This window comes from Phyllostomus discolor, chromosome 5 (assembly GCF_004126475.2).
Source record: "Phyllostomus discolor isolate MPI-MPIP mPhyDis1 chromosome 5, mPhyDis1.pri.v3, whole genome shotgun sequence".
Taxonomy (NCBI): Eukaryota; Metazoa; Chordata; class Mammalia; order Chiroptera; family Phyllostomidae; genus Phyllostomus; species Phyllostomus discolor.
In genome coordinates, this window is record NC_040907.2 from 122,017,618 (window position 1) to 122,037,121 (window position 19,504).

At 42.7% G+C, this 19,504-nt stretch overlaps 1 protein-coding gene across 1 annotated transcript in view; it reads right to left on the reverse strand.

Annotated features, from left to right (window-relative positions):
• Positions 1–3,097: 3,097 nt before the first annotated feature.
• Positions 3,098–19,504, reverse strand: part of KAT6B (lysine acetyltransferase 6B) — a 176,618-nt gene continuing 160,211 nt past the window's right edge. The window contains 11 exon segments of the mRNA XM_036027509.1: positions 3,098–6,841; positions 9,743–10,034; positions 12,324–12,415; positions 12,418–12,624; positions 12,627–12,650; positions 13,223–13,291; positions 13,294–13,341; positions 13,344–13,389; positions 13,391–13,409; positions 13,719–13,917; positions 13,920–13,952. Of these exon segments, the coding sequence (XP_035883402.1) occupies positions 4,275–6,841; positions 9,743–10,034; positions 12,324–12,415; positions 12,418–12,624; positions 12,627–12,650; positions 13,223–13,291; positions 13,294–13,341; positions 13,344–13,389; positions 13,391–13,409; positions 13,719–13,917; positions 13,920–13,952 (3,596 nt within the window). The 3' untranslated portion in view covers positions 3,098–4,274.

The following is a 19,504-nucleotide window of genomic DNA, read 5'->3' on the forward strand; positions in this document are numbered from 1 at the left end:
AAGTTGAGAAGGGAGGCAAGAGGACCAGTTAGGCTGTTGGAAGTGTTGACAGGAAAGAGGAAAGTGACTTGGACTAACGCAGGGTCAGGGGAAGAGTACTCAAGATTATTTTGGAATTATCCTGGAGAATCAGCAGAACCTTGAGAAGGAGAAATGAAAGCTGTCAATTCGACTTCTTGGTGCCTCAATACTGAGATGGGGTCAACAGGGCAGAAACGGGAGCAGGGGATGAAGATCACCACTTCTGTTATGTCTGTTAAGATACACAAATGTGTCCCATGTCATTTGACCTTAAATCTAGAGAGAGCTCAGACCGGAGATATAATAGTGGATGCTGTCTGTACAGAGGTGGAGATTGGGATCATTGTACTGAGATGAGAAAAGAGACAGGGAGCCCCAGGAAAGGGGACAGAGAAGGGAGAAGAAAAAGCCGGAGTGTGGAATTAGGGAAGCCTGGGTACTAAGGAACGGCAGGTACTGCTTTGTAATGCAACTGCCCTTGGGCTCTGAGCACTGACTGTAGACCCATACTTGCCTGAACAACAAAGTAACCTGTAATTTGTACAGCACTGAACTGTTTTTAAAGTATCATATATTTATTAGCTAAACCTCTAAATCAGAGAGATGACAAGGTATGGTCTTTTCACAGAGTCAAGTGCTACAGGAAAAAGCTGAGATTTGGAGAGAACCAGGTTTGTGGAGCTTTAATCTCATCTGTAAATTGAAGACAAAAGCCCCGTTTCCTACCCAGGTGTGTGTGCAGACCACGTGGGGGCGCTGTCTGTGAAAGCTGGGACAACACTGTCACTACTTCTGAAACAAAAGGCTGGCGAGGAAGGCCCACGCTTTCGCACCGGGTAGGCACCATCTGCCCTACAGAAAAGTAACGGTTACCAGCTGACAACCTCGTGTGAAGGCAAGAACACAGCGCTGGGTTTAGAAGATGGGGCCTGTTAGTGGATCTCCACCTAATGGCGACATTTCAGTCTGATAAGTCTAAGTTCCTGTTTTCCAGGATCCTTGGGGCCACATTTTGGTCTGAATCTATGTCTCTAGTGAAAGTGGGTCAATGAGGAGGGTGCTGGGTGTTCTGAGGCCACTTCAGATCAGCAGTTCACCTCTTACGCCAAGTCCTTCTGTTATGTTAATGAACGCTGGGACTTGGGGCCAGCCAAGGCGCTCCCGTACGTGGCTCTGCCACAATCCCCAGGGAGCCTGGGAAACACAAGGAGTCCCAGTCCTGCTCTTTGACTCTGGTCGGACAGGTCTGAGACTTGTCCACAAGCTCTCTGGAGGACTGAGAGGCAGGCAGGAAGTGGGGCTGGTAGAGCCCAGGTATCACACAGACTAGAGGGTGTGATTGGCAAGCCAAAGAATCTTAACATAAGAGGAAAGAGACCAACTATGTGAAGGTTTCAAGGTGAGGCCTGTGGGGAGTCCCGCGTGGCTTCCGACCGGATGGTCACCAGGCCCCCCACCCCACCGCCCAGGCCCAGGCAGCCTCTTGCCTGATGTGTGGACTCACTGAGCTGCCAAGGTCTTGGCTGCTCCTGAAGTGACACAGCAGCTGATTCAAACAAGCGGCACACAGCCACCTCCCACTCCAGAAGTGGATTAGGTTTCCTTTCCTGCCAGCACAGCTCTGAAAGGTTCTCTTCTCCCCTTTGAGATGACAGCCCCTGCAGAAGTGTTTTTGGAAACCCTCCTTCAGCCACTACAGGTTCACCCCCATTGACTGCAGTGTGGAAGGAAGGGGCCAAAAGATAAACTCTTGACACTAAGCCCAGAATGCTTTGTAACTATGAGAAAAAAAAAAAAAAAAATAAGTGTGAGAGTACAAGGTAAAACCCCTGCTGTCACCCTTCCTCTGTCAGGCCTGTGATTCTGGGGTGTGTGCACCATCCTGCCTTTTCGGAGTTTTATTGCCTCCTTTAGTTTGTGTCTATGATCTGATTGCTTTTGGGTGTGCAGCGGAAAAGCAACATTCTTCCTCCGAGACGAATAAAAGTTGTGACTGGCTTCGCAGAACAGCTGTGCACGCCCAGGTTTAGACTCTTTGGGAGCTTATGGGGCGGGTTTCACATGGGTGACAAGTCAAGCATATACTTCTAGGCTCGTCGCTTGAATAATCAACTGTTTTAAAAGACAGAACTTTCTCTGAATTCCGTAAAATAATATTTGAGAACACTTGACATGGGGGGGGGGGAGTCTAAACTTTAGACACTAAAGAAAACATCCAATCATTCATTCACAACAGAGCAAAACTTTCACATTCTGTAAAAGAAATTTTTCAAACATACAATCCCAATGTGAGTGCTGGTTTTTTTTGTATTTTTTTAAAAGATTTATTTATTTATTTATTTATTTATTTTTAGAGAGAGGGGAATGGACGGGGAAAGAGGAGAGAAACATCACTGTGTGGTTGCCTCTCGCACACCCCCTACTGGGGACCTAGTCCACAACCCAGGCAAGTGTCCTAACTGGCAATCGAACTGGCAACCTTTTGGTTCGCAGGCTGGCACTCAATCCACGGAGCCACACCAGCCAGAGCTTGGTATTAATCTTTAGAGAAATGAAGTTTGCTACCACTGTACTAGGGCCTGGGGGGAGTTTATATGGACAGTAAAACTGAGACAGATGGATATTTGTGCAGGATCCCTTTGCAAATGAAGATCAAAGTCAAAAAGAAAAAAACAAATTCACTTTATTTTAGACAATGATTGGCATACAGAAGGTATGCACCAGCACAAAATAAACTTTCATGAAAAGCATTAAAATCCATTATAAATTAATTTATTAAATAGGTATTTGGTATATGTGATGGTTTTATTAGATATCACTCTTATTTATTGCCAACCCCCTCCCCCAAAGTCAAAACAAATCAGAAAATCTCTTAATTCCAATTTACACTAAATAATTTATTTTCCCCAGATGTGTATGTGTTCTGAGACGCGACCATGGTACAGTTCGGCTGGTCATTCTCTACCGACCATAACATGACAGGACACAAGAGGCTAAAAATGGCTCATCATAATTTATTTTATGTTAAAATGTACAGCTTTTTTTTGTTTTTGTTTTTTGTTTTTTTTTTTTTTTGGAAGTGACTGACTAAAAAGAGAACAGATAAATACAAGAGTGTCGCTGGCTCCTATTTTATACAAGGATTACGCCTCCCCTGCTTGGCCCTTACAGTCACCCTGTACAGGTACAAAGGCTACAAAAAAGGAAGCAATATAAACAGACACAAATAACTTTTTTTGCTTTTTTACATGCGATTTGTAAGCTTAGTTTGAGCTATTCACAAGCTACTTCTCTATTTTTCCTTTAAAAATAACTCCAATATTTTATAAAGATAGAAAATCTACAGATGGAATGAAAATGTAAAGTTAGAGGCATTTCCATAAAATAGCAACTTTACACCAAATTCACTATTTTTTTAAATCCTGCCAAGTATTTGGACATATATGAAATGTTTCAAAACCTGACAGATAAACACTGAGATATGCTTCATTCAATAAACAGAAGTCTGCATTTATAAAACAGAAAGCTGCCTTTTTTTCCCCAAAGAAATCTGTCACCAAAATGGAAAAGGGTTTCAACTTTACACCAAACATTTAGCAATAAAACCCTTTTGACTAACCAAATGGGAATAGCTTTTATAGCTCTTTACAGTTTTATAATTAACAAAAATATAGTTTTTTTTAAACCCTCAAATTAGGGCACCCTAATCAAGGCAAAAAACTTAAGAAATGGCTTACCGTTAGCACAACACTTGTACAGTACTACAAAACGCACTGTCACTAACAAAGACATTAGCGGCATGCTGGAGTGTCACCTTAAACAAAATATACAGTAACTGAAATGCTAAAGGCATTTACATGGAGTGGACAGGGAAGAACAAAAAGCTCTAGGTTCAGTATTAAAACAGATGATTTGGGGGTGCGGGGCTTGATATCCACATTGTTTAATGGAAGCAGGCACAACAGTGGCTGCCTCCAGTTGTAGTCCAAAGAGAGGCCTTCCTTTGCAGAAAACTTCATATAAAAGTAACAGAAACAAAGGTACCAAAAAAGAAAAAAAAAAAAGGAAAAAAAGAAAAACAACTCGTATAAGGCTTTCTGCTGCATACAGCTTTTTTTTTTTTTAAATAAATGGTGCCAACAAATGTTTTTGCATTCACACCAATTGCTGGTTTTGAAATCGTACTCTTCGAAGGTATTTGTGCAGATCAATCCAATAGTGACGCCCAGGGGTTTTGTGACTGCCCATGTTGCCTACCTTCTCATGTAGGACCCATTGAGAGACTGTTTGGACATGCCTGTGTTCATGTAGCCATGGTGTCCAGGGGCCGTGTACATCATATTACCGTGGGGTGGGGTCTGCATTGGCTGCTGGGCATATGGCTGGGTCCCCATCATGCCCATTTGCATCTGCATAGGGTATTGGGGTGTTTGATTCATGTAGCCATGATTGCTGTGGTAGCCACTGTTCATCATCGGCTGGGACATGCTGTACCCATTCATGGCATTGAGAGTGTTCATGTTCATGTTCACAGAGTTAACATTGTAGGCTGGGGCTGGCATCAGGTTCACACTCATGTTCATGCCTCTTTGCATCGCTAAAGTCCGTGTAGGACCCTGCATGGCAACAGTCTGAGAGCGCCCATAGATTTGCGACTGATGGGTGGCAGTGGCTGGTGACAGAGATGCCGATTTGGTTCTCATGGAGACGTGGCCCTTGCTGGCAATCTGGGTTTGCAGTCTTTGGCTGTGGGAGATGCCAATATTTGATGCAGCCATGTTCCGTTGCAAAAGAGGCGGTGGCAGGTTCATCGGAGGAGGAGTTAGGTTGGGGGGTGGGGTCATGGTAGCTTGTGCTTGGGGTCCCCCAGGGACAGAGTGTGGAGACTGAGAAAGCTGAACAAGCCCTGTGTTACTTAATGGTGTGGACAAAGAGGCACTGTTTGCATAGGAAGTTACAGCAGCGGAATGGCTGTAAGGCAATGAATGATCAATAAGTGTATTAGTTAACTGCTGTAGTTTGGCAAGGCTGAAGGTGGCTGACGGCTGTGGGTAGTGCCCAGCCCCAAAATCACTTTGACCCATTCGTTCATATAAGCCAATGTTGGTATTGCCGGTCTCGGGGATCTCAGCCAGCTGCATGGGCGGGGTGAAGTTGGCAGCCAGGCTACACTGGGCCAGCTGCTGGCTGCCACTCGGAGGCCTCTCCACCACGCAGCCTTGAGGAGACTTGACGCTGCAGGTCGGGGGAGAACTGATGTTGGTCTGCTGTAGCATGCTGCAGCTCCCGCTGATGTTGGACATCTGCTGGGTGACAGCACAGCTGCTCTGTGTCAGATTGCTAGAGGTGAGGTTGCTATAGGAGCAGCTGTTCTGTGAAGAGCCATTTCCACAAATGCTGCCACCCATAGTAGAATCGTAGCTGCTTGGATTTTCGTAGTTCTCGGTTGTGCTCTCGATACTGCCCAGGTCACTAAATCCGCTGTCAACGACTTGTTGTGAATGATCTGAAACGGACGGGACGTCCATCATGGGACTGGTTTCCATGTTCTGCAAAGATGGCACTGAGATGGCATTTTGATCGGGGCTGATTTGGGCATAGCTGTTTTCCAGGGCAGGGACACTTGGACTGCTGACAGAACGTACTGACTGGCCAGGATGGGAGTGGACGGATGAAACCGGGCTACTGTGATTTGACTGTTGGCAGTCGTCCAGAGTGGCGGCAATCTGTGGACTTTGGTCTGCGTGGGTGTAGTTCTGTAGGCTCCTACAGGCCTCTTGAGTCTCGGCACAATCCTGAAAGGTGTCATCCTGTTCACTGTTCTCCTGGGTCAAAGACTGAACTGCCTGGACGGTCTCAGAGTCGATTTCCATGGTTGCTGTACTTCCCTCTTTGAACTCAGAATCCGTCTCATCACTGTTCTTTTGGTCCTGTCTCTGTGCCTGTTCATCAGGGGGTTCCTCATCAGATTCAGGTGCAGGTTCAGTGTCTCCAGAAAGCTCCTTAGGTTCACTGTTACATGAAGCTGCAAGGTCAATGCCACAGTCCATTAAGACCTCTGGGTTTGAATGACTAGGCTGGACACTAAGGTCTAAAAAAGCCCCCTGGTTTTCCAGTACTTCTTTGAAGGCTTCTCTGGGGCGTTCTTCCTTCTCGGCTTCTGCAGACTCCATGTGACTGTCATCTTCATCATCTGCATCATGACCCTCATTGTGAGATGGTTCTTCATCCTCTTCTTCCTCCTCTTCATGATCATCCAAACGCACAGGGTCGTCTTTGTCCATACAGACTTCCGGTTCTTCTTTTTCCTGACTTTCAGTACCACTTAGGTCTTTTTCTACATTTCCTTCTTCTTCTTCTTCTTCCTCCTCCTCCTCCTCCTCCTCCTCTTCTTCATCCTCTTCTTCATCCTCCTCCTCCTCCTCTTCCTCCTCAGGTTTGATTGGATCGTCTTCTGGTGTTTCACCTGGTGATTTATTGGGACTTACAGGTGCGCATGTTTCCTCCTTTCTGTTTTCATCCTGGGGCAGCAGGGGTTCCGCAGCTTCCCTGACCTCCTCCTCAGTCCTGGTGGGGGTGGGGCTGCTCTTGTCTCCCAGAGTCTCCTTCTGTTCTTCCGCTGTTACCTGCTCGTCAGGTTCCATAGGTGTTTCTGGAGGAGTGTACAAGTTCAGTTTAAATCCAGTCTTCCTTTCTTTGCTTGGTCTCCACTTAGAGAGACCACGCTTTGATCCTTTTGGCCATACTTGTTTGCACTTTAGAGGTTCAGGATTGTCTCTACTGCCTTCTTTCAAGTTATTTGCATCATCATCCATATTGTCTTATCAAGGAGACAGAGAGAAAGGGGAGGAAGAAAAACAAAGTCTTAGAAAGCATAACCACGAACAACTTGAATTCATTCCTCTAAATTAATTAGCAAACACTGCTTTCAATTTAGCTTTTAAGAGTTCATGGTAAAGACACAATCAAGGCTAATGTAGAATAATACTGCAGTATAAACTGAGTAAATCACCTGGGCCTGGGAAAATATGTATGCCGCACACAGACAGGCACCCATGCATGCCCACGCGTGCACACACACTCTCTCTCAACAGAAAGGCGTACTTTTTATAGGAAGCACATGGATGGATACAGACAACTATAATAAATAGTTGAATTTGAATTTAACAAATAAGATATTCTCTAATGCCCAGAATTCCACATTGTAAAAAAATCTACTCGAACATTTACAAACTAGGAAATATGGGGAAAAGGGTTAGCACTAGCTCATATCCAAATCACCACTGTACTAAAGAAATGAATAGAAGCCTAACTCACATATCTATCCTGAGAAAGTAAACTTCAGTGTGTGGATAATTACTGCATTTAAATGATCTCAGATGACATTATTTACTTCAACTGAATGTTCTTTCTGGCATAAAAATAAACTGTGTACCTCTGAAACAAATGAATAAATAACTAAACACATCTGTAATCTACTATAGTATCATCATTTTTGCATGGCATAAACTATAATGTATTTACCATGAAATTACTGAACATTCAAAACACAGGTATTCTTTTTATCACTAATTCTGTCCAGACTGTATTTTGGATCAATTGCTGCTTAAATGTATGGTTTGAATACTAAAGTAAATAAGAAACAAACCATAATTGTCAAGTTCATTTTAGTTCAGCTAATTTTATTTTAACTGTGTCTGTATGCACATATGAATATAAGTATCTAAATATATTCACATAGATATAAGCAAGCAAACAAGGAAACACATGAATCAATATAGACATAAAACACCCAAGTCTTAAGATCTTTAGAAAATTAAAGATCATACCGATCTCCTGGAGGGTCAACATACACAGCTTTATAAAGAGAAATAGCCTTATTAGGAAATCAAACTTTGGAGAACTTATTTTAGGGAACAAAAATAAGATCTGATAATCAATGTGGAACAGAGAGAGAGATCCCTTCTGCCAGAATGGAGTGATTTCTAATCCAAACAGCGCAGAGTGGGGTGAGCTTTTCAGCTCATTTACGGAGTAAAAAGATTACACACAAACTTACCTGCAAGCACTACATTCAAATTGGCTAGCTGAAGAGGGCACATGCGACGTGGACGGACGCCTTCAGCAGTGCAAAACACAATACCTAGTTAACAGACATCTCAGGATGTTCAAATGGTTTCATTTCTATCCACACAGGCAGGAGATAGCCATGCCAGTGCCCTTGGATCCTACATTCTTATTCCACGTGCTGCTGGGCCTACCAGCTTTTATAGGAGGACTCTCTAAATCAGGAGATGAATTTTCTCATAATTAGTTTTTAAGAAAGAAGATCCTGAAAGGATCAGGTGTTAACATGACCATTCAGAACTTTAAAAAAATTTTTTTAAAGATTTTATTTATGTACTTTTTAGAGAGTGGGGAAGGGAAGGAGAAAGAGAGGGAGAGAAACACTGATTGGTTGCCTCTCAGACATGCCCTTGCCCTGACTGGGGACCCGACTCACAACCCAGGCGTGTGCTCTGACCAGAAATCGAACTGGCGACCTTTTTATTTGTGGGACGACAGCCAACCAACTGAGCCACACCAGTTAAGGCACCACCACTTAGAATTTTTAAAGGCAAATGGCACCAAGTGGAGAAAAAAGCAGTAATGATTCATTTGCAAGCTCCTAAGACAGCAAAGAAGTAGTAATAAGGCTTGATTTCCACACATGAAAACTTGCTGCAGCTTACTGTTGTTTATATGTTTGTTTGTTTTAAAAAAACAGAAAAGAACAAGGCTTGGTTTCTCTATACCAAGGGTAAGATGCTATTTGCTCAGCAAAATAGTGTACTCAGCAATAGTATTCCTGTTAATTAAGCAAGTCAAGAAGATGCTTGCTCATGCTTTTAAAATCGTGGCTTTTCAAAAGTGAGAGTGACAACCTGTGGTGCCCAGGGAACTGACACGGCCTGTCCCCCAGATGGGAACACAGTAAGGTTCTGACTACAGTCATTTCAACAGTCGAGTCGAAAGCCTGTCCCACAGTCCTCATGGCCCAGATGGGAGCATGGGTTCCCCGACCAAAAGGCCAGGGGCGGCTGCTTATGGGTAGGACATCAAAGATGGTGTTTTAGTTTCTTTTTCTTTTTTTCTTAAGAGGACAGGGTGGATTGTCCCTGCCAGCAGCAACTGTAAAACTGTAATTTAAAAGGAAGGGCAGTTTCCTGATTTCCACATTATCCTGTGTTACCAAAGCTGACAGTGATGGTGTGAGTTTAGATGATTCTTGATGATAATATATCCTGAGGCACCACTGATTATAAGACGCACCATCAATTTACTAATTATTTGTTTTGCAGGAAAAAAGAAAGCTATTGCATTCCATGTTCACACTGACAATAATATATACCCTGATTTCAGAAATATTAAATGTGGGGAAAAGTAATATTAGAATCAGGAAATGCTATGTGTTTCTTATTGACAGACTTCAAAGTTTTTGAAGACAAGCCAATTTCTGGAACATAAGATGAACTCACCAAGAGGAAAGCCGTTTAACATAAAATCCAACTCTAGGAAGAAGGGACAGAACCTTTATGAATGAGAAAGGACAGATGAGCACTTATTCTGGTGGGTCCATACATCCTCAGAGACGCCTCTGGGCATGACTCGAGGTGCCTGTTTTTTGGCAGGAATTGGCAGATATTCACAAGGGTAAGGTTTTTATAATTCCTCCACTTACTTCTACAAGGGTCAGCATTCTTAAAGCAATGATTGTCTTTTCCTCCCTCTTCCTCTGTCTGTCTTTTCTTCCCAGGCTGATGTTGGAATGCTTTCCTCAGGACTGGCTTCCCGCCGTCTTCCTCCACATCAATCTCACAGGTAGGCTCCAGCTGCGGCATTGGCCTCTCTTCGTCTGAGTTGTCAAAGGGCTCATTCAGCACTTCTGTGGTCTCGGAAATGGTCTCAGTTGTTACGCTGCTGTTGATCCTCCTGCGTTTACGACCCCTTTTCTTCTTTAGTACAAAAGGCCTCTGAAATTAATTTCAAACACAATACACAGAGCTCATGAGAAATTAAATGGTTGAGTCAATATGTTGCAAACATGTACTGAACGCGAGTCTAAGAATCTTATACATAAAGACTTCTGTACTGCCTTTGTACTTCACCTTCCATTTGATGTTTAACATCCCTCTCAGGCTCCAGCTACATAGGCAAGTGCTTCCCAAACAAAACACTTGTTTACTCAAGCAGACACTTTGAGAGAGAACATCCAAGAAGCTTAAACTGTAGATTTTAAAGCTAAGGTTTGCTTTTCTAGCACTTGTTTTCCAATGGTTTTTGCTGGCTTCAGTGTCCTGTACATCATAGCCATTAAGTCAACACGAACAGCAATGTTTCTATAAATGTTGCAACAATTAACTAGGTCACTCATTTAATACTTGGTAACTGCTCAAGGAGCACCTACTACATTCAGAACACTCCAGGGAATATGATGGCGTATAGGACCAGCCTTGTTCCCATTTCCTAAGAGGTAAGGAACAATGAAAAGAGTACTTAAAGGATTAAAATGTTAACAGAACCATTTAATTGGTGGTTGCAGAGATGTCAGCAATTGATAATTTTACAAAATATTTTAATATAGAAGGCACCTAAAAAATAAAAGACATGAGGTCTGTCTTATTTATTTATAATATACATTTTTTCTAATTGCACTAAAGATTGGCACTCCCTATAACTGCAATTAGAAAACATTTTTGTAAGCAAAATGTATTTATGGCACAAAATTAAAAAATAGGAATAATACAAAGATTTTTTTTCATTGCTTTTTTAGAGAGAGAGGGAGGGAGATAGAGTGAGAGAGAAACACCAACTGGTCACCTTCTCACATGGGCTCCAACCAGGCACCAAACCCACAACCTGGGTATGTGCCCTGACCAGGAATTGAACCCACAGTCTTTTGGTCTATGGGAAGACACACAAGCCAACTGAGCCTCACCAGCCAGGGCTGGAATAACAAAGTGATTTGCTGCTAAAATGTGTATCTGTCAATAATATGCCCCCAAAATTACTGAAAATACATTGCCAAGAAGGGTGCAATATGATGGTTACAAGTCAAACTCTAGGCAAACTGTATCCAAGAATTATTGTGTTTCACATTTTTAACTCTCTGAGTGTCCACTAAAATGCATATATAAGCCTGATAATCATATCCCATAATTTAACATTTATGGTTATTACTCTCCCAATTGGTTTGCCCTTCCTAATCCACTAGAATTTTTCCCAAACATGAGTATAGCCTATAAAGAGCTGGTTTTCTTTAGGTTGAGTCATTTATATGATGGTATCCATATCATGCCTTGGATGATTCTGGTTTTTCATATTTTTAAAACAAATTTCTTTGGTTATATACATAACACATGAATATATATTCCTTGTAAGAAATCAAAATATTTTCGTAAGCCTAAAGTCCACTTTATGGGATACTCCTTTCTACCACCTCCCTGCAGTGGCCCTTCCACTCAAAGATTCCAGGCTTTGAAGAAGGCGCACTGAGCTGGGGATGAGAACAGCAGGTTCTTTACTCTTAACTCGTATTGGGTCATCACTACTAGCCTTGGCTGCCCTAACATTATCTGGCCTCCTCTATAGCACAGATAGAAACTAGAGACAAAGATATCAGATCTGTATTCTGCAGCTGTCTAGAGACAAAATCAATTTTTTTTCACCTTTTGCACAGGGTGTATGTAGAGAAACCACCAGGCCACTAAGAAATGAGGAATTTCAGTAATGGGTACTTGGGCCCAGTAATGGGCCACAAACACAAAATAGCGGCATCCAAATGAATGGCTTAAAATAGCTTCTAAAAATTCTATGCCAAGAACAAGAAGAAGAAATAGCAAGAGGAGTGCTGGGCTTGGAGTGTGAGCGCGCACCTGGTTCTAGCTCCAGAGTGGTGTGACCCTGGACAGGTTTCCCAGCCTCTTTAGGCCTTGGTAGTTTCAACAGAATTTGCTGAAGACCACTCAGCAGGGTCCTTTTCTGTTCCCATAGCCTGACTTACTCTAGTCCCACAAACCAGCAGGTGGCAGTAACTACTAAACTAGAAAGGCAGCCTACCCCTGGTTTCCTGTCACAGCACTAACAAACCTCAAAAAGTAAACACAATCAGTACTGTAAGATAAACGATGATGATATATGATCAGTGGGAGGATACAAATATACTACATCTAAAGAACAGAGAATGAAACAAATACTAATAGAATGCAATGACAAGATTTAATTGAAACTGACTCAGACTGAAAATCTAAACAGGCACATACCTTTCTCTTTATGGCAACTGACTGTGGTTTAGTTAATCTTGGAGGAGAGCTTTGAATATTTTCTTCTTCTTCTCTTCCTTCTTCCTCTTCTCCTCCTCCTCCTCTTCCTCCTCCTCTTCTTCCTCTTCTTCCTCATCCTCCTCTTCTTCACTGCTCTCTTTAGACAGCTCCACCAGCTGCCCTCGTTCCCCTGCCACTGGCCGTCTCTCCGGGGAATGCAAATATTTATTTTTCGATTGTACTTTTGCAGGTGATTGCCTACTGTTAGCTCTGGATGACAGGATTTCTTGCTCCTCCTTTCCCAGCAGCTAGCTTGTTCCATTAGCGCTCAGCCTAAAGGGGGAGGGGTAAAACAGCAGGCGGGTGAGAGGGCAGTCAGGCAACCAAAGCCTCTAAGGATCAAAGGCAAAGGATCTCTAAGTCATTTCTGATCAGGACAGTCAGCCAGCCAAGCAGCATTCCAGCTGCATCATCTCAGGACTCTTTGACATCAGTTAGGATAACAAATCAAAGAAGATTGGGTTTCATGGGATATTTAGCAGTATTAATGATGCAGCGAATTGATTTGAGTCCTTTATCAGTACATTACATGCTCACTGGCATGGAGCACTTTAAGCAAGTTCATAAACACAAAGAATCGATTGACACTGCAGCCTTGGAGCTCAGCACCAAATTTGATCTGATTACATGCTGTCAGTATGAAAAATGCTGCTTTGTGATCAATGATAAATGTTTCATTTTTCATACTCAATTCAATAAACTTCTCATGTCTTACCATGCAACCTCCGTTAGACAAATTAGTGCCATATCATTCCACAAGCTCACTCTGTACGACCAAGCTTTTGACAATGATGTTAATGACTTTCTTAGCTTAAGAATGCCACAGATTGAAGGTTCACAACTTAGGCTGATGAAGCCAATCATTACCTCTTTTTCAGCTTCTCGCTCTTCTTCAGAAACTGCAGCATAGAAATTAAAATTGGGGTCCACCTCAGACTCTCGGGATCAAGTTCATGGACCGGGAACAGGTTTTCAGCTTTTCCATGTGGCTCAATATCAACTTTTCACCTTCTAATGATAACGAATCTGTAATGTGATGAGGCAGAACAAAGTGCAATCAAAAGCTAAAATTTCATTTCACCTTCACATAATGACATATGTTAGCACTAATATTACCCAGGCGAGGAAAAAATCAGAAAGCTCATCAACAAAAGGTACAAGCAAATTGAAATTTGACCAGCAAAAAAGCATCATTTCCTGTTTTCTTTTTAAAAGAACAGTTTTAATAATACTGTGGGAAACCTTTTTAACTGAATGAATCTGCCCGACTCCTGGATCCTTCCTGGTGTAAGATGCGTGAGAGGTAGCTGGGGTTGCCTAGGCACCAGCACTCACCGGCCATCCCTCCTGTCGATCATGTGGAGGTGCTGAAGAGTAGTGGCGATGTCGTGTGGGCACATGCCCGTAGCTCTGCTGATCGCTTTGATGCTGATGTGCCTCTCGTGGTGGTGGTACCGATACTCTTAAGATGACGCCTTCTTCCAATAGGCCAGGTAGGACAGACGGCCCAGATCAGAGAGCGGCTTTTCAGGGACCCTGCTTGGCCTTCTCTTCTAGAAAGCAAATAGCCTAGAGCAGAAAAAGCAAAGTCAACCTCACTGCAGTGCTTTCAGACACCGGAACAGGGCAGCTCAAAATAATTTAAGTAGCAACAAGGTGAAAACATCATGTCAGAGAAGTGCATGGATTTTATGTCTGTAGTCTCTTCCCAGTTACAGTGATTTGATCTCCACGAAGTTTGTGCTTCTGAGCCTTTTACAGGGACAGTGTAAGGGAACTCACATAGCTGGAAGTAGCAGTCCACACAGAGGCTGTCCCATATGTAACAAAACCAAGGCTGAAGAGGTTACTTCTGATAAGCCTCAGAATGCAAGTCTCACACCAGCTTTAGATTCTTTCAAAAAGTAAATGTCAGGCACTTACTCACAATCCTGTCCAGGGACCACCCCAAACATTAATGGGCAAGTTGTTTTCCGCAGGAAGGACCTAATGACCCTTTGACAGCTGGGTCTTAATAAAAGAGAAAGGCCTCTGTTGACTCAGGTACTATATTGCTTGTTCCATTTAACTGGAGGGCTCTGCAGCTTTGTTTTAGGACTAATGAAAGGATGTCTTTTAAGTCAACTGCTACAACTCAAATCAGCTCCACTAGCTCTATTTTCACTTCTTTCATGGAAATTAATTCATAATCCAAACCCAGAACATTGTTCCTACAAATTAAAACAAAACAAAACAACTTCCTTAAGCAAACTGTTTCATGTATACTCAGAAAATCCCTGAGCATGGTAAGCTTTTGAACATGCATTTTACAGCATTACTGTGAAGGTTTCTTGGCAAAGGAACTTTCAAATGAGAAAAACTTTAAATCCACTTGATGGTAATGAATGAAAGCCGGCGGCTGTCTGGGTAATTAAGAGCCACTTATGGAGTAGAGAAGAAATGCTACAAACTAATGGTGTCTACCTTGCTCTAATTATCTATTTCAACAGCTTCACCTTCACGAACTTCCTCAATTTAAACAAACATCAACCACATACAGTAGGTGGCAGCAATTACAAAATCATGGCAATGTGTAAACCACCCAAAATCTTCAGCATTTTCCTCCTTTATCTACATTTCCAAAATGGCTGCATTCTAAAGAATTTTCTCAATTTTGGATTTTTTGTTAAAAGGAGAAATGCTTCTGATGCATTTTCCTGCCTCTCAAAATCACTATAAACAATGTGGAAATACAGAACAAGAAATCCAAACTGACCCTAGAGGGGTATAACACAGTATTCTGCATTTTGATGGTTTTAATCTGAATGCCATTATAAAGAATAGGCATATATTGAACCTTAGGTTTTGCTCCAGTCTTCTGACCTATTTGTGCCTTTAACTCATGTTTAAGTAGAAAGATCTGATTGAATGCAAACAAGCGCCACAAAATTTTATAGTCAAATCATTGATCACACATCACTCAGCTTCACACAGAGGCTTTCCAAGAGCAGTGTGTCAGGAATGCTAACAGCACTGGCCACTGTGCCCGTTCCAGCCCGTGCCGTTCGTGCCCCTGTCAATACGGAGAAAAGCTCTGTGCCAGAGTACAAGGGTGCCCAAATCTCAGAAACACAGATAATTGGCACATGTGTCACCTGCCTCCTAAGTGCTTGGAACACGCTGAGAAATTACTCCGTCAGCTGGACGGTACCAGCTCTTACTCCTGGGGGTTAGAGAAGCAGAGTGCCATGGATATGAAACTATCCCCCCTTTGTCCATGAGATCCCACAATTAAAAGTCCCCTGCAGTGACTGTCAAATTCCTAGCCCCTCGCTGGCTCTCATCTGAGCTCACAGTTGGGACAGAACCCCAGCCCTCGCCTGGCAGAAGCATTTCTGTATAATCCAAATGGCCAGAAGGTGTGGTATGTGCCCTCCCTACCTTGTATCCCTCACAACAATGAGCAACCCTTACTCCGGAAGCACATTTACTTCTTTGTTCTGTCTTCTCTCCCACAGTCCCTACTCTGGGCTAAGAGGAAGCAGCCAGAATCCCCCCCAAATCTATTTCACACAGCTGTTGATGATTTTTACCCCCCAAGGTAGTACAGATACACCTTATCAGAGCCTGAGCTGACACTGGTTAGGCAGTGGAGCTACCAGGTGATCTGGGGTCTGTAGGAGCTCTTAGGCATAAACCTTTCAGCACTTGCTACTCCCACCATGTTAAGTGGCTGTCCCCTGGGACACTCCCTTGGACACAGTCTGCTGCAGTCTGTGAGTGACACTGCCACAAAGGTGCTGGGCCCTAAGAGGCTGCGGGAGGCAGCAGCCTGCTGAGCACATGCACACTGAGCCCACTGGACTTTCACGGCAAACACCACTAACAAACACCAAATGGGCTTCCAGGGACGATATACAGCAATGCTACTGACCACATGATGCCACTGTCCAGTGACACTGTCCTACCTACAGCTTGTTGTTCCTTCTCTCTGACCTTGTGAAACTCTCAAGAAGCTTACAACAATGGAGAGAACTTCTACATACTAAGGACCATTTAGGACCATTGTAAGTCCACCGAGTCTTCTCCTGAAGGATAAATTTTGGGTTTAAAGGAATAAAGTTCCCTGATCAGAAGGATGGAGGATAAATTTCTGATTGCTCACTAGTTATGTGAAATCACTTGTAATACATTAAAATATACGGCCAAGAAGATAAGCTGGTCATGTCTACTCTACTCAATCTGTGTGTGCATGAGGCTGATGTAGGATGTAATTTAAATGTTACCCATGGCAGACACTTTCCCTAGAAAGAAGCTGTAGCTGGTGCTGACACGTCACTACTTGACCTTCATTGGAATATTTTAAAAAATGAATTTCTTGCCATTTTTTGGTTTCTTTCTACCTTTCCTAGGCTTCTCAAATCATGATTACTACATAGCCCACTGACAGAATAATTTTGGTAAGAATGTTTATTTATCAAGTAGTTATAAAGATGTGGTGGTTTAAATTACAGCTCTTAAATTTAACTTACCAAAAAGATGCCAACAATTGATCTAAGATGCAGGGAAATAAAAAGGCACTTATCTTGGAAGCCGACGTACTATCCTGAAGCATCGAAACAAGTACAGAAACCCCTGGTGAATAGATTCCCACGGAGCTCTGACACCTTTCCTTAACTCAGGATAGTTTCAACCAGAAAACCCTGAACTATCCCTGGGGAGACCTGGCTCTTCAGACTGAAAACAAAGTGATGTTTGAAGGATAAACCCCAGTGGCTGCAGTATAATTAATTGCTGGTGAAATTATTCCCTTTATATTGTCTGAGCCAGAGATGCTGGTGAACGGCACTTACTCTGTAATCGGAGACTTGGAATTGAAAGCCGACTGCCCGGAAACACCTCGCCAGCATCAACTGTCTTGATACCAGTGAAAGCGGGCTTCCTCTTTTGTTTCAGTGGAAGGTGAGGTCTGAGTTTTAGTGTACGACCACACACTTAATTCAAAGAATATTAAGGTGTTTGCATAAAGGTTGGGTGAGAACAATGAGATGTCTGGAAAAGGTAAGCATTTCTAAGTTTTACCACAGGAGACCCAAACTCACCTCACTCACCTTTGTTAAGGGCTGACCTAGTTGGAGTAAGAAAATCAATTGTCACGTTAACTAGCCCTGATCCTTGTGTTTGAATGGTTAACTTCCCATCTGAGGGGAGAAACGCCTTCTGGTAGACAGATCTTCAGGATAAGGAAGGAACTATCTAGACAAGGTCAAGCTTTGTTTTTGCAGACCTAAGTTCCCAAATTAATGAACTCCCAGCATATTAACTGCAAAGTTAACCCTTTAAAAATACAAACATTCCTTCCTTTTAAACTAGTAGTATTTCAAGACTGTAGACTGGATTGAAGTGAAATAATGTTCTTGTGCAAGGTGTGGTCATGGATTAGGATTTATCCCCATGAAGGCAGCCACCCCCTCAGCCTTGCACACATTCATCTTCTACCACCTGGAGCCAAACCATACGAACTTCCTCAAATACCAGAGTGTCAACTTTGGCAAGCTACTCCCAACTCCCATCTGTCTGGATTATGTGTTTGGTGTAGCTGGCAGCTTTTAGGAGGAAGATAATCTTCAAGGACTACACACCATTCATCAGACACCTGTTTGTTAGCTTAGCAAAACCTCCTGAATTCAGTAGACAGCACTGGGTTTGCAAGCCTGGGAACTGACACCAGGCCAGGGATTTATGGCAGCTCTTGGGCAGAGGAAATCCGATGGCTCTAACCACGTATCTCATGACTGGGGATGGAAATCCACTGGTCTACACCCACCTGTTACTAGTATCTGGCGTTAAGCAGCTCTGTGACCAAGTGGATGAATGGCATGTAATTAGTTTAAACAGTGATACATAAACTTGGCAGGTGATACATGTCTCCTTGCCGAAATTTTGTAGTAGTTTTGCAATTAGTTTAGAAAGGAAGCTGAATCGTAGCCTTTCCATTGTTTCAAGAGGAAAGGAGTGTTCTAAGTGACTTGTGACCTGCCTGAATTTTTACTGCTTGCCAAATTTCCCTATAAAACTAATAGGCATGGCCATTATAAATGGAAGCTCTTAAGCAAAAAAAAAATTTTAACGTAAAGATGTCCTGAAACAAAAACTTTTGGGAACCACTGATTTAATGTGAAAACCCCTGCTATTCACGTGTTGCCTTCTAGCAAAAATGCCAATTTTGAGTTTTTTAAACTTTATCTATTTTAAGAATTGGTTTTGAAAATATGGAAGATTAAGACATTTCTCCCATATTTCTATGGGCTTGACTTCTCAACAGACTTCTCAGCCCACCTGCTACAGACCAGGTGTTTCGGGGTGGGGGCGGTGGGCAGTCCAACAGTATCAGCATCACCTGGGAGCTTGGTAGAACTGCAGGGTCTCAGACTTACAAATCAGAAATATGGTGGGGAGGACCCAGCACCTGTGCTTTCACAAGCCCTGCAGGTGACTCTGATGCATACCAGTTTGAGGACCACCGCTGTAAACTCTGCTATGGAGTCACTAGTTTGGATGAGGACATGAAAACTGCCTTGTGTTGTAAGAGAGCCACTAAATATGGGGGTAGGCAAAAATAGGTTTACAGTTGTTCATATGGATAATAAAACAATTAATAAATAATAATACAAGAATAAACTCTGTTTGTGAGCTCACAACTGTAAACCTATTTTTGCCTATCCCTGTATATGGTGAAACTGAAGAATCTCTGATAGGAGAGGAGACCTCACCTAGCCCCTTTGTGGGAAAGAACTGGGGAAAAGAATCTCTGAAGCCCCTCCCTCCAGCCTGAAAGTTAGCTGGAGATCACTGAGTTGCCGAGTGGCTTTGTCCACAGATGCTGTACCTGTGCTTCTCAACCTTCACTGTGCAAAAAATCACCTCTAGTTACAATTGAAAACTCGGGCTGGGGCCTGAGATTCTGCATATCTAACAAGTTCTTATACCAGGAACGATGCTTGAACAGCAAGGGTTTTCACAGTAAATCAATGGTTCCCAAAAGGTTTGGTCTTGGGACATCTTTTTTTTTTTTTTTTTTTTTTAAGATTTTATTTATTTTTAGAGAGGGAAGGGAGGGAGAAAGAGAGAGAGAGAAACAG